The 11996-nt window shown below is 46.8% G+C and overlaps 1 protein-coding gene across 1 annotated transcript; it reads right to left on the bottom strand.

The window, feature by feature from the left end:
- Positions 1-1698: 1698 nt before the first annotated feature.
- CRLF3 (cytokine receptor like factor 3) lies at positions 1699-11866 on the bottom strand. Its single transcript, XM_015879621.3, has 8 exons — positions 11724-11866; positions 10409-10616; positions 9039-9126; positions 8417-8594; positions 7706-7928; positions 6924-7056; positions 4752-4864; positions 1699-4467 (listed from the first exon to the last, which is right to left on the bottom strand). The coding sequence occupies exons 1-8, from the start codon at positions 11847-11849 to the stop codon at positions 4214-4216; spliced, it is 1323 nt and encodes a 440-aa protein (XP_015735107.1). The 5' UTR covers positions 11850-11866; the 3' UTR covers positions 1699-4213.
- Between the last annotated feature and the right edge of the window lie 130 nt (positions 11867-11996).

Below are 11996 nucleotides of genomic sequence, written 5' to 3'. Positions count from 1 at the left end.
AAGCTGGTTTAAGCAATTTGAATGGTACAATAGATGTTTAAAGAGAAAGAAACAAAAGCAGAAACAACCCAAATTCGGTTGTTTAAATGAACCGTTGTTTTTACATTAAATGTTTTCTTTGAGATCGGCTTTTGTACATAAAAGTTCAGTAATATAAAATGTGCCGCCATGGTTTTGTCTGCTCCTTTTGTGTGCATGCAGAAAGGCCCCAGCAGCGCCCGTGTGACATCTCTGTGCTCACCTTTATCTCCTCATCTTCCTGTGCCTCGTAACGGCTGCTGAGAACCTGCTGCTCTGTACATGAGGTGTCTCCACAACTGACTGCACTGCAGCTCTTATGAACGCTGTGATTGCTGAGACGACCGTACGTGTTTCTGTTAGAAAAATAAGAGCAGTCGGGTTTTGTTCCTTTACATGCACTAAAAACCTTTTTTCCACGTTAAAAAGAGAAGGAGATGTTCAGATTCAGGCTGTGACCGCTGCATTCTGTATGTGCCATCAGCTGTGCAGACCTCGGAAACTGCTGTTCTGTTTGAGCCTCCATTGTGCTCAGCACATTTCTGGTACGTTTTTTGGTGCTTTCTTTGTTAACACAGCTGGTCTCTGAACCCCACATTGCAAACAACCACTTTCATATTAAATTCAGTGTATTAAATACTCAACCAGAATTGTTGGGTGAATGTGTACTGTTAGCCTTAAGTGCATGTGCTGCCTTGAGCACTGTAAGCAAAGCTCCCGTATCAGCCCTTGAAAGGCAGTGGGTTGTGATGGGGGGAAGGCAGAGATTTGCTTTCTGGGATGAAGTCACAATTTGAACTGTACTGATCACAACCTTGGGGTCACTTCAACAAAAGCAGAACACGAAAGCTGCTCCAAATGAGCAATTTATGTTACCTTTACTGACGTAGGAGCTGATGTGAGGACGATGTGATGATGATGTTCAGTGTTCAATTCACAGAGCAGTTTGGTGCCATCACTGCGTGCTGGAATGAAGGTGTTCCTGCTGGCCCAGCTCCTCGTAGATCTGCTGTCCTGTATCTGCACAGCCAGGAAAGGAGCTTTGGATGAAGGTAAGCTGCTCCTTCCAAGACCCCACAGTATCTGCTGTCCTGAGTTTGTTGGTACAAGTCTGAAGTTGTGCTCTTTAGGCAAAGTACGTCTCACCAAGTGGGTTCATCATGTCAATGGTGTATTTATAGGAGCTTTCTCTGCTGTCTGCTTCCTTATTTACTGATTCCATGAGCTGTGTGTGTTGCCTTTAAGAGACACCAAAGAAATGGAGCAAGCTGCAGGTAAAGCAGAACTAAGGGAATAAGAACTCTTAGTGCAGCAGGGACTTTCTTAACATTCTGCTTTTTGCTTGGTCACAGGAGCCAAAACGTATTAATGAGTCTGACAGAAGGTGCAAACAGAAAAACAGACAAATAAGCTGTGATAGAATATTGAGAACGTAACTGACAAATGCTTTGCAACCAATAAAATAAGGAAGACACATTTTTGTGAGAGGTATCCGTGTAGATGTAAGTGTTACATGGAAGTAAACAAACTGTGCAACTTGTGTGGGACTGTGGAGGAACTGAAGATGAAAATGAGAGAAATGGAGCAGCTCGTACAGGAGCTGTGATGCTCCATTTGTGCTCGCTAGAGGAGCTCAGCCGTGCCCAGCTTTACGCCCCAATCACGACTTACAAACACAGCTGTGGGATAAAACTTTATTTAAAAAACTTCAACTTTCACTTGACACAAACATCTGAGTTGAGGTAAATGAACGTACAGCTCCAAAAACACTCCCAGGACTTGCCAAGCAGTTCAGCTCTTGCTGCAAGGCTCCAATTGCTGGAGGTGAAAAAAGCTGTGAAGGAAGGGCGCAGTCTTCCATCCAGCTGAGCTCTGCTGAGGAAGGACAGAATTTCAGCCTTTGTAATCCAAGCCTCCTCTGGTTCCTGGGATACCTGGTTATGTTATTACTCAGCTCTCTTGTCCTGGGGTTCTTCACCCTTCCCAGCTTTAAGCGTACAGCTTCTGTGAGGTGGCTGAGCGGTACCTAAATGCTCATTTGGGCAGCTGGTCTTATTCTCAGTTAGAAATTCACAACTGGGATGCTGCCCTGGTCGCAACGAGCTCAAATCTGAGGTCAGAACAAGTTTTGTCTTCCCATCCCCAGCTCTCAACGGGAGCAGCAGGGATGTCCTGGGGGTAACGCATCCTGGGACGGCCCTTCACAGTTACCTTCAGCTGTTTGCTAACTGTATTCTCAATGAAGCATTCCCATCTCTGGAAGTACCTGAACTCAAGCTTCATGTCCCACAATGCTGGTAAACAGCAGCAGCAATGACTTAGACCCTCCAAAAGCAGATGGAAGGGAGCTGAGCTGCTGGTTGCTCACAAGTGTAGGTATTTGCTATGTTCGTTTCCAAACAGTAGCAGTGCGGACTTAGAACCAGTACCTGACCTCTGAAGTCTTACAGCTAAAACTACCGATGCATCCCAGCAGAGCACGACTGACTGCAGCACTGCCAGCCCCTCCGAGCAGCACTGACCCAGCTGCTCAGCTCTTGTGGCTACAGCACAAGAACAATATCTGAGACAGCAGATGGGATGCAGCACTGTTAGCGATATTCTTCACATCACAGTTAAAAGGAATACTGGAAGTACAGCATGTGCAAGTACCTTTCTACTGCCTAACACTGAAATAGTTTAGCTTGAGAAGTGGACAATACAGCAGGCTTTTTCTTGCTTGCATAGATTAGTCTTTCCTGCAGGTGTCCACTCCTTAATGCTTAATAGTAAAATCCAATTCTGCTGTATCTCAGTTCTTCCCAGCTACCTGAAGCAACTCATAATTACCAGCTACTGTTCTCCTTTTCTGCAGTTCCCTATCACAGCTGTTAGTAGAACAATGCAGGCAGGACAGCTGATCTGTTTTGTACTGATGGTGCAAACAGGGGGATACTGATCCAATCTGTTTATGTTAGCATGAGGGGTAACATGGCATGTTGAGACTGAAGAAGAAGGGCGGAATGATTGTCTAGGTGTTAGTAAAAATATATTACTGATATCTCGTACTTGAGGTAAGAAAGTCTGCTTTAAGGTCCTTGATGAGCATTACTTAAAAATACTCTTTGAATCCAGTATATCACAATTCCATCTTTTGACCAAAGAAAACCTGTTTGATAAGCTCATCATTATAAATCATTTTGATACTTATGGGAAATACTGGTAGCTTTATATACGGTTTAAATTAGTCCTGTATCTCCACCACAGAGAGAGCCAAACTGCACCATACGTGCAGGTCATCAATGGGCACTAATGGGAATCCCACACGTGGGAACAGCTGCTCAGTCCAATGGAAAGGAAGTGGCCTCTGCCCTGTGCAGGGTCTGTGAAGAATCGCAGCTTCCTTCCATCTACATGCCACACAAAAGTACCAAATCCCCAAGATTTGCTCAGATTAGGCTACAAAGTATAACTAGGAAAGTCATTCAGACCAGATAAGGGAACTGTCCCGCTGTAGATGTTGGTGCATGTGACAAGTGTCAGCATTAAGCTGGGGATGTAAGCATCACGTGGAACTATAGAAACTCTATTCCATGTAACGACACAGAAAACAATGCAGAAATACCTGGAAATAAGGCACATGAGTGAGACGTTGAGCAGAATAGCTCCGTATCTGAACAAACGCCATGGCTCAGACATCCTTGTTCTGGAGGAATAAACAGTACCGGGCACAGAAGAAGCTGCTGTGGAATGTGGGACCTGCTGTCTGTCCTTACGATGGCAGCATCGCACACAAGGAAGCAGAGCAGAGCATTTGCTCTTCTTATGAGTGGCATAAATATAACTTTGGTCCATTACCTCCCTAAGAGTTTACAGGCTTATTTCACAGAACAGCAGCATTAAGCGAAGTTAATTTCATATGATAAGCGTACCCTGAGCCGAGAGTACAAGGAAATACTGATTTAAAACAAAATCAAGTCTGGAGGAGAAAAAAAAACCCCACAGTCTTATGGACTTGCTTTAAACTGTCGCTGTGACCAACTGCTCAACCTTTCCCAGAGTAACAAATCCACTGTTTCACAATTATTTTCTGAAATGAATCCAGCAGGAGCACAATATAGTGGAGTTCAAGTAGTAGAAAGATTGATATAAAACAGCTGAACGCCCGGGCTGTGATACCACACGTTACAGTGAGAATCTTCACTCTCCCGAGCTGTTAAAACACCAGCACTTTCCAGCCTGGGTATGAGAAGGAACATCCAAAATACAGCGAGACGCAGCACTGATCCAGCACCCAGTCAAAGACCACTTCCCTGTTGTTAGAGCTGATGGTTACCCGCAGCTTGAAGTTTCCCCCCTCGGTGCTGGGAGGCCCCAGCTGCACAACTTCCATGTCAAACGTCACAGTGGATCCAGAAGTGACGGCAGGCAGTTGGTTTGTCATCTCCTTTCCATTTACAAACACTGCCCCTGAAACAACCAAGGGATCAAATGTTACTTCTCATTTTTGCAGGCAAATGAAAATGAAAGGCGATCCTGCCACGTTGCTTTCTGCCACATCAAATACACTGCAGTAACTGCATGCAGAAAACACAAGACCTAAGATTTCAGAAGGGATCTGAACTGTGAGCAGAATATACGCATTAAATGTGTGTGAAGGTGCTCCCGTGTTCTCCAGGGGCACGAAGGATGATGTGCCAAGGTTTTGGTGAAAAAAAAGGATCATGTTCTTCAGCCCTGTGACTCAGACTCACCATTTGTGCTAATGCACACAGCTTTATCTCGCTGCAGGGAATCGTAGCCATTCTGCTGCTCCACGCACACTCCCAGGCTGTCCCGTCTGTCAGGCTGCCCCACGGTTTCAATTCTAGCAGGCAAAAAGTCAAGTCAGACCCCAAAGCTTTAAACCAAGACATACAACAAAACCCACACAGCAGTGCCCTGCCACGTCAGCCCTCTGCCCTTTGCTCCAGGGCTCTCTCCAAATTCATCCAGCCTTCATCCTGCCAGCCGTCCCCACAGCCCCGCTGAGCACCGCTCTGCTTTTCCATACAAAAGATGAATTTCCTTCAGATTTCTAATGCTGTTTTCCGAGCAGTTCCCTGCTGTCTCCTTGGGGTCTTTTGAAGTGATTTTCAATTGTCTGAAATACGTCGTAAGAATCAGTACATGCACAGCCAGTCAGCTTGGTACAAATTGATATCAATAGTAACACCCGGGAGAGCGCTGCCAACCCGGCTACTGCTCAGCTGGATTTTGGTCCTGGGAAAGTCTCCAATGAAAAAGCAAACAAATGGTGCAAAGGGCCTGGGCTGCAGCTGCCCGAGGCTCCAGCAGCTGAGTGAGGGCGCAGTCTATGCTCCAAACAATGCTTCTCTACCTGGGTCCTCTGCTCTGCCATTTCTGAGGTACCAGCTCATCCTTCTGGGAGCACAGAGACACTGAGAACTCAGAAACTCAGCTTGTCTTTTCTACCAGGTAAACCAATGGGGGCTTTTTTGTTTGTTTTACGGTTTAAGAGAAAGAGTTTAAGTGCTTCAGGATTGTTGTCATCAAAAAATAGAAAACCTTAAGAAGAAGCTTTTAAGCACTGAAAAATAAACTGGGCAATAGAGCGGCACACAAGGGGTTAACCTGTGACAAACAGGGAAGATAAAATTGGAAGCATGTTTTACTTTTGCACACATAGGTTATTCAGTCCCCTGGGAACGTCACTGAGATAGCAAGAGCCTTGTGCTGCAAAGCAAAGCAAAACAGACGAGTTCAACTATCCAGGGAGCTTTTAATATGGAAGTGACCCACAGTGTTTTCCTAAAAGAGCTTTAAATGGAGCTTTTAGTTCGTTTTGGTGCCCCACTCTAGATTTCAAGCTCTAAGTTGTACACACAGCTATTAGAAAGGCAGTGCTTTTGTACACAAGGTGATGTTAATTAATTCCATCGTGCCCTTCCGCCTGCATCACACTCAGCCTCCCTGCAGCAGGGCTGCCCAGTCTACCTTTTCAAAAACACTGTATTTATCACAGCTTCGCTTTTCACTGATATTCCTATGTCCTGAATGCACAGGATGAATACAAAACTGCTTCACAAACACCTGTAACATGAACCTTGCTTATTTGGTTTGCTGTGCAAGCTGCCTATCCCCCTGTGAATAAATGTTGTTTCAGCAGATGGAGGAAGCCAAGCACCAAATGCTGCCTGGCAAAATCATGCAGTTGGAAACCAGAAGCTGCTGTGGAACTTTGGAAGAGGAACACAACCAAAGTTTTGAGGTTGTCTTGTCTTAAGATCTGTGTCATTACGGGATAAAGGACACGTGCTTGTTAGTGCCCTGCCATCCTGAAACAATCTCATCTTGGAGGAGTCCACGTTACCAAACTGCAAAGTGAAAAACGTTCATGTGCTACCAATAAAAAAAGATAAAAGACATCGGTCTGAAACAGAACCAGACATCGGCCTGAAACCTCAACGTTCTGCCTTTAATTTCACAGGCACTTTGGAGCCAAGAGATGTTAAAACTAGCAACAGATTTCAAATGAAAGCTTTTGGTCTTTTTATCCTACCTCAGACAGGGCAACCGAATACATCCTCATACCAACAGCCACCTCAAGGTAATTCATTACCAGGAAGGGAGAAACGAAACACTACTCCATATATCATGAACTTAAATTGCCTTTTGGGGCTGCCTACTGTACAGCAAGTAGTTTTATTTTATTTAACCAAGAGAAAGCTGGAATAAAGCTTCAGTCTGCGAGGTCTGTAACTACAACCAACATATCCAGAAGGTCCTGGTACCATCTCAATGATGCTACAGAGCTGCCATGGACCGTGACCCAGGTTTACATGCAATTCAAATATAACAGAGTACAGAAGGAGTATTAGTTCACAGTGGATGCACCAAACAACAGCTGATCAGAAAGTACTTGCCTGAATGTTAACGTTTGCCCACAGAAATAAGTAGGAGCTTTGGAGTAGAGCACACCACATGACTGAGAATCATTGCGCAGTGCTATGTTTCTTCGGCTGCTCAGGCTGTACCCCTCCAAACCAGCTGTCCATTCTTCAAAGGAAAAAACAAAAACAGCAAAAAACAGAAGCATGAACTCAACCAGACCAGCTGCTGCCCATGTAAAACACTCACAGTATCCACCCAGTTCACCCCCAGGAAGCTCAGGCTGTGTAAAGCACAGGGGTTGGTTTTGCCTACTTCCAATAGAAAAATTTTTTTACTCAAATCTCTTAAAATCAAGAAAATATTCTCCAGCTCACAGGGTTCCCCAGAACTTCACTCTTTACAGCAATCTCGTAGGTAAACCTTTATGAATCACTGCACTTAAAAATTGGAAAGGGAAAATAAAACTGAGACAAGAGAAGAACTCGTTACGTGACTGTGGGTCATCACAAAACAGGCCGGGATGGGAGATGAGGAAAGAAACCATCAATTCTGGGCTGCAAACACTGACTGGCTGCTGTTTGCTGAGACTGAGCTGGGACCACTCACCAACTCTCACACTATGGAGCTGAAATCTGAGTTAGCCACAGAATAACTTCCAGGATGAAGGAACAGATAGCTCATCACACGTTACAGACATAAATCATAGGGAAGGAAACCCCAAAATCATACAAAACGTAGGCCCATAAACCAGCTATGGGCCTCCAGGAGCAGCACCACTGACACGGGCAGAAGATGAACAGCAGTGAAACGATACCATGGGGAACCAGCGTGGTGCGGCCGATCTGAGGGACGCTCCATGGACTCCACTCCTGCCGTCCGTCTCCTCGGGCACAGACTCTGAACTGGTAATCAACGTTAGGATCAATGTGCAGCACTATGAACTCTGTCTCTGAGCCGACGTACACATCTTCAAAGTGACTGGCAGTGCTCTTACGATACTGCAGTCTGTAATCTTGTGGTACAAAGTCATCATCCACCTAGAGAAACATTTCCTGCATTAGTAAGGGACGCTGCTCTTGTTTTCCTTACAGCACTGCAGGCAGCCAGCAAAGGCAGTTCAGAATCACTATGTAATAAAGAGCAGAAAGCATTCCTCATTGAAAACAAAATCAGCCTCCAAACCAACTGAAAGCTTAAAGAACACAGTGAACACAGTAGAAACATGTAACACAACGCGTCGCAGCCCAGCAGAGCAAGAGCTGAAACCAAACACAGACTTGGATGGGAAATTCAGTGACAACTTTTAACAGTGAGGAGTGTTCACACTTATCCTTCATCAACGGTTCCAAGGAATGGCTTCCAATTCTTTGGTATTTCTAAGTCAAAAAGCTTTTACCACAAAAGCTCCATGACCACTCATGGCCCAATTTGGGGCACTCCTTTTGGCACAGGAGGATCAGATGTGTGTGACAGCAGCACCTTGGAACCTGGTCTGTATGATTTTCAGCCCGGAAGCTTTACCTACCTTACACCATCGGACTAAAATGCCTCCAGGCTTCTCAACAAATTCCTCCAATTGTACAGGTGGGCGAGAGGCTACAGTCCCGTGTCTGAATATCTGATTTCTCAGGATAGTAAGAAGGCAGTCATCCAGCTGGGCAGATAAACAAGGCACGTCGACCAAGGAGGGCACTTCTGGTAAGCTGAGAAAGGAAAGTTTGCTGTAATGAAAGGAGCCAACTTCTACAAATCTATGTTTTGTCCACACACTTTAATCTGTTCAGACTTTGCAAAGAGAGAACAGCTGCAGGAATTGGCATGTGCATTTCAAACGTAGGGACTCAGAAATCCCCCAGCCCTAACCAGCCTCAGTAAACACTCAAACACAGCCTGCTCCACAGGGAGCGCTTCCACCACTGACAGACAAACAGCCTGTATCGCTGCAGAGCACACGTGGGTTGAAACTACTTCATTTGGTGACTGCCAACCCCGGGAAACACCGAGAGGTGGGGAGGACAGAAACAGCTCGGATACATCTCCCAGGGGAATGGAATGGAGGGGGCTTGTTTCAAAGGATAAAAGGACTCCTATCCAGGAGCAGCACACATGCCGCTGCCCCAGACCAGCTCAGAATGACAGGATCTTACCTATCAAGCTGAATATGTAAAGCTTTTTTTGTAAAGCTGCAAAGTTTTTCATTGTGTTGTTCCACATCTCCACAGATTGCACTCTCTCCTGGAATCAAATGGTAAAAAATATTCCTCATGAGAAAAAATGTCCAAGAAAGGCATTCTTTGCTTCAAAGAATAACTAGCTCTGACACGAACAGCCAATTAAACATGAAGCATTCTCAGCATTTTTGCTAGACACTAAGCTGGAAAATACAATTACAGTTAACATCATAAAGCCTACACAGCAACATCTGAAGCTCTCGAGCTTCCTGCAGACACATCTGTAGCATGTAATAATTTGCCTCGGGTCTCAGACAGAAGCAGAACTGGAGTCAGATGCCAGAAACCAGGAATTCTCCATCTCCTTTAAAACAAGAGGCAGAAAACCTTAAACAGGAGCTTAAAAGCACAAAATAATTTCTACCATTGTTCTCTTTGCTACAAAATAAGGTCAGTATTGTCATAACGCATGAAGTAATCCATGGATTGAAGTGTGGAGATGAACAGAAACCTCACCATGGGCTTTCCATATAAAGTAGTGTCCCACACTTCAGCTTGCAGGGATGTAAGATCCATGTGCTGACTGTATGGTAATTTACAACGCGAGCAAGCTCGCTTGGATTCCAAATGGAGGATTACAAACATTGCAAATCTCTAACGAAACACAAAGGTCATAATTGGCAGCAAGAGATTTAATAAACGTGCAGGATTAACTCCTTTCTGATTCACATCTCTGCTCATTTTTTAAAGAAAATTTAAGCTGAGACATGAGAACAATGCAAGGAAACTGCCAACACCGTCATGCTCCCAGTAGGTTCTGCAATGCAGGCAGAGCAGTCAGCAGTGTTATTCCTTTCTGGCCAGGTGATCAGCATCAGCACGGTGCAAACTTGGAACAGAACTATTAAGAACTATTGGTCCACAACAGACAAAGTTTATCCTCACAGAGGACTGACATTTTTTCTCAGTGGAAATTCTACTGGAGCCAGTTGTTAATTGAATGAGACCAGAGACAACTTGTCATTTTGGTTCCCAAGATGTATTTTGTTTCAAAGCAGTGTGATGCGTTCATTCCAGAGCGGCAGGCTGCAGGATGCTCCTGCAAACAAGGTCTGTGCCCAAAAGCAGATATTCTCAGTCCTTAAGAGGGGGCAACAGCCCAGGAACGGAGTGAAATTAAAACAGAAGGTGACATCTCATGAGCCTACCCAAGTTTAATCTCTTTCTAACATTTCATTTGACAGGAATGCAGGACAAGCCAAACACACTGTGACAGGAACACTCCTGACTTTGAGAGAAGACACGCTGGGAGGCAGCACTAAGACTTAGCCCGGGTCCTGCCTTACCTTCCCGGAGCAGATCATCAGCCGTGCTGACTCCGTGCTCTATCAGCTTCTGGCATTCGTCCAGTGGTTTGATGCTCTCTTGTTCTATAGCATCCACTTCCTGCAGCAGTGACAACAGTCGCTCATCCAACAGCTTCTTTAGGGTCCCTTTTAAATCATTAAAATGTTGCTCGAGTACATCTCTGGTCAAGGTTGCACTTTCTCTGATCTAAATTCAGGTAAAAAGAAGGATTCAGGACAAGGGCAAAGACCGCTCACATCTCGTATGTCTGAGCTACTGTGTCTGCAAAGGAAAATGTCTGTGAAGTCAGCTTTAAAAAGGGGCCACAAGCAGCGAGTAACAGGGTGTGTTATGAACAGTGCAGGCACAGAGGGGAGGAGGCTGGGAAACGAGTCTGGACAAGGGAAGGGCAACGAGCTGAGCACATCAAGATCAACTGCTGAGGTTTGAGCTACGTGCAGATCGGGTTAATGCTACTGCAGCCAAAGAATCTGGTCAGAAAAGTCTGAAAGTCCCTCCTGGTAACTGCATGAAGGAACACACAGCTCTCCATGGAGCCCGGCCCTTCACTGGGTGTTTGAAGTCCCACCAAAGCTCTTTTCAAACAGAACCGTGTGGGTGCTGCGGGGTGATGGTGGGTGCAGCAGGTCGGGCTGGGTTTGGGAAGAAGCAGAGCTGAAGTTCCTACGCACATTCATCGCTGTGCTGGCAAACGGGATTTTAGGGAGACAAACGCATTTGTGCAGCCCTGAACTAAGGGTACAAAACCACAACAGAACATCTTCCTCTGAGCGCTTCTACCCCGTGCAGATGAGGAAACGCTGCACTGTGCACTGCACGGCACAACAACCGCACAACAACCGCACGGCACAACAACTGCACAACAACTGCACGGCACAACAACAACTGCACGGCACAACAACCGCAGCCCTGCAGCCGGCGCAGGAAGCTCTGGTTCTGCGAGGCGCATTTCCTGTTCAAGCCGTAACACCGCACAGCTCGGCTGCCCGACTGTCAGCCCCAGAGAAAAAGGAAGCGAGGGGAAAGCGGTCCGTGCTGACAGAACTGCTGCTCAGCGCAGAGCACCCAGCGCCTATAGGGGAACCAGCACGGGGTACACAGAGCTGCATAGAGCTACACGGAGCTGCACACAACTACACGGAGCTGCTCAGAGCCGCACAGGTCCGGTATCCCCGCACACATCCCGTGTCGTCCCGTCTCCCCCCGCCCCGCAGCCCAATAACGTCCCACCCTGTGGCCGCGCCCCCGCCCGCTCATCCCGTCCCGTCCCGTCGCTCCGCTCCGTTCCCCCACCTGTGTCCTGGCCTGTTGCAGCCCCCGCAGCCGTTGCTGCAGTTCCCGCCGGTAGCTGCGCGCCGCCTCGATGCTCTCCCGAGCGTCCTGCAGCAGCAGCAGCCGCAGCTCGGCCTGTTCCGCCATGTGCAGCCGCGGGCGGGGCCCGGACAGGCCGCACTGCGCGGGGCGGCACGTGACGTCACACCCCGCGGCGCCAAAACCCGCCCGACGGCGGCGGCGGGAGGAGCGTCAACCCGTCACGTGACCGGAGATTCGAGGGCGGGGCGCCAA

This window comes from Coturnix japonica, chromosome 23 (assembly GCF_054131305.1).
Source record: "Coturnix japonica strain WE chromosome 23, WE-NBRP24, whole genome shotgun sequence".
Taxonomy (NCBI): domain Eukaryota; kingdom Metazoa; phylum Chordata; class Aves; order Galliformes; family Phasianidae; genus Coturnix; species Coturnix japonica.
The sequence above is the reverse complement of the archived record's forward strand: the minus strand, read 5'-3'. Positions and strand labels throughout refer to the sequence as shown.

What these genes read in the sequence shown, in the direction of transcription:
- CRLF3 (XM_015879621.3), bottom strand. Translation starts at nt 11,849, where the DNA reads ATGGCGGAACAGGCCGAGCTGCGGCTGCTGCTGCTGCAGGACGCTCGG. An exon ending in TGCAACAGGCCAGGACACAG is followed by an intron (nt 10,617 to 11,723) that starts GTGGGGGAACGG and finishes ACCTGAATTTAG; the next exon opens with ATCAGAGAAAGTGCAACCTT. An exon ending in TGTGTGCATTAGCACAAATG is followed by an intron (nt 4,468 to 4,751) that starts GTGAGTCTGAGT and finishes TGGTTGTTTCAG; the next exon opens with GGGCAGTGTTTGTAAATGGA.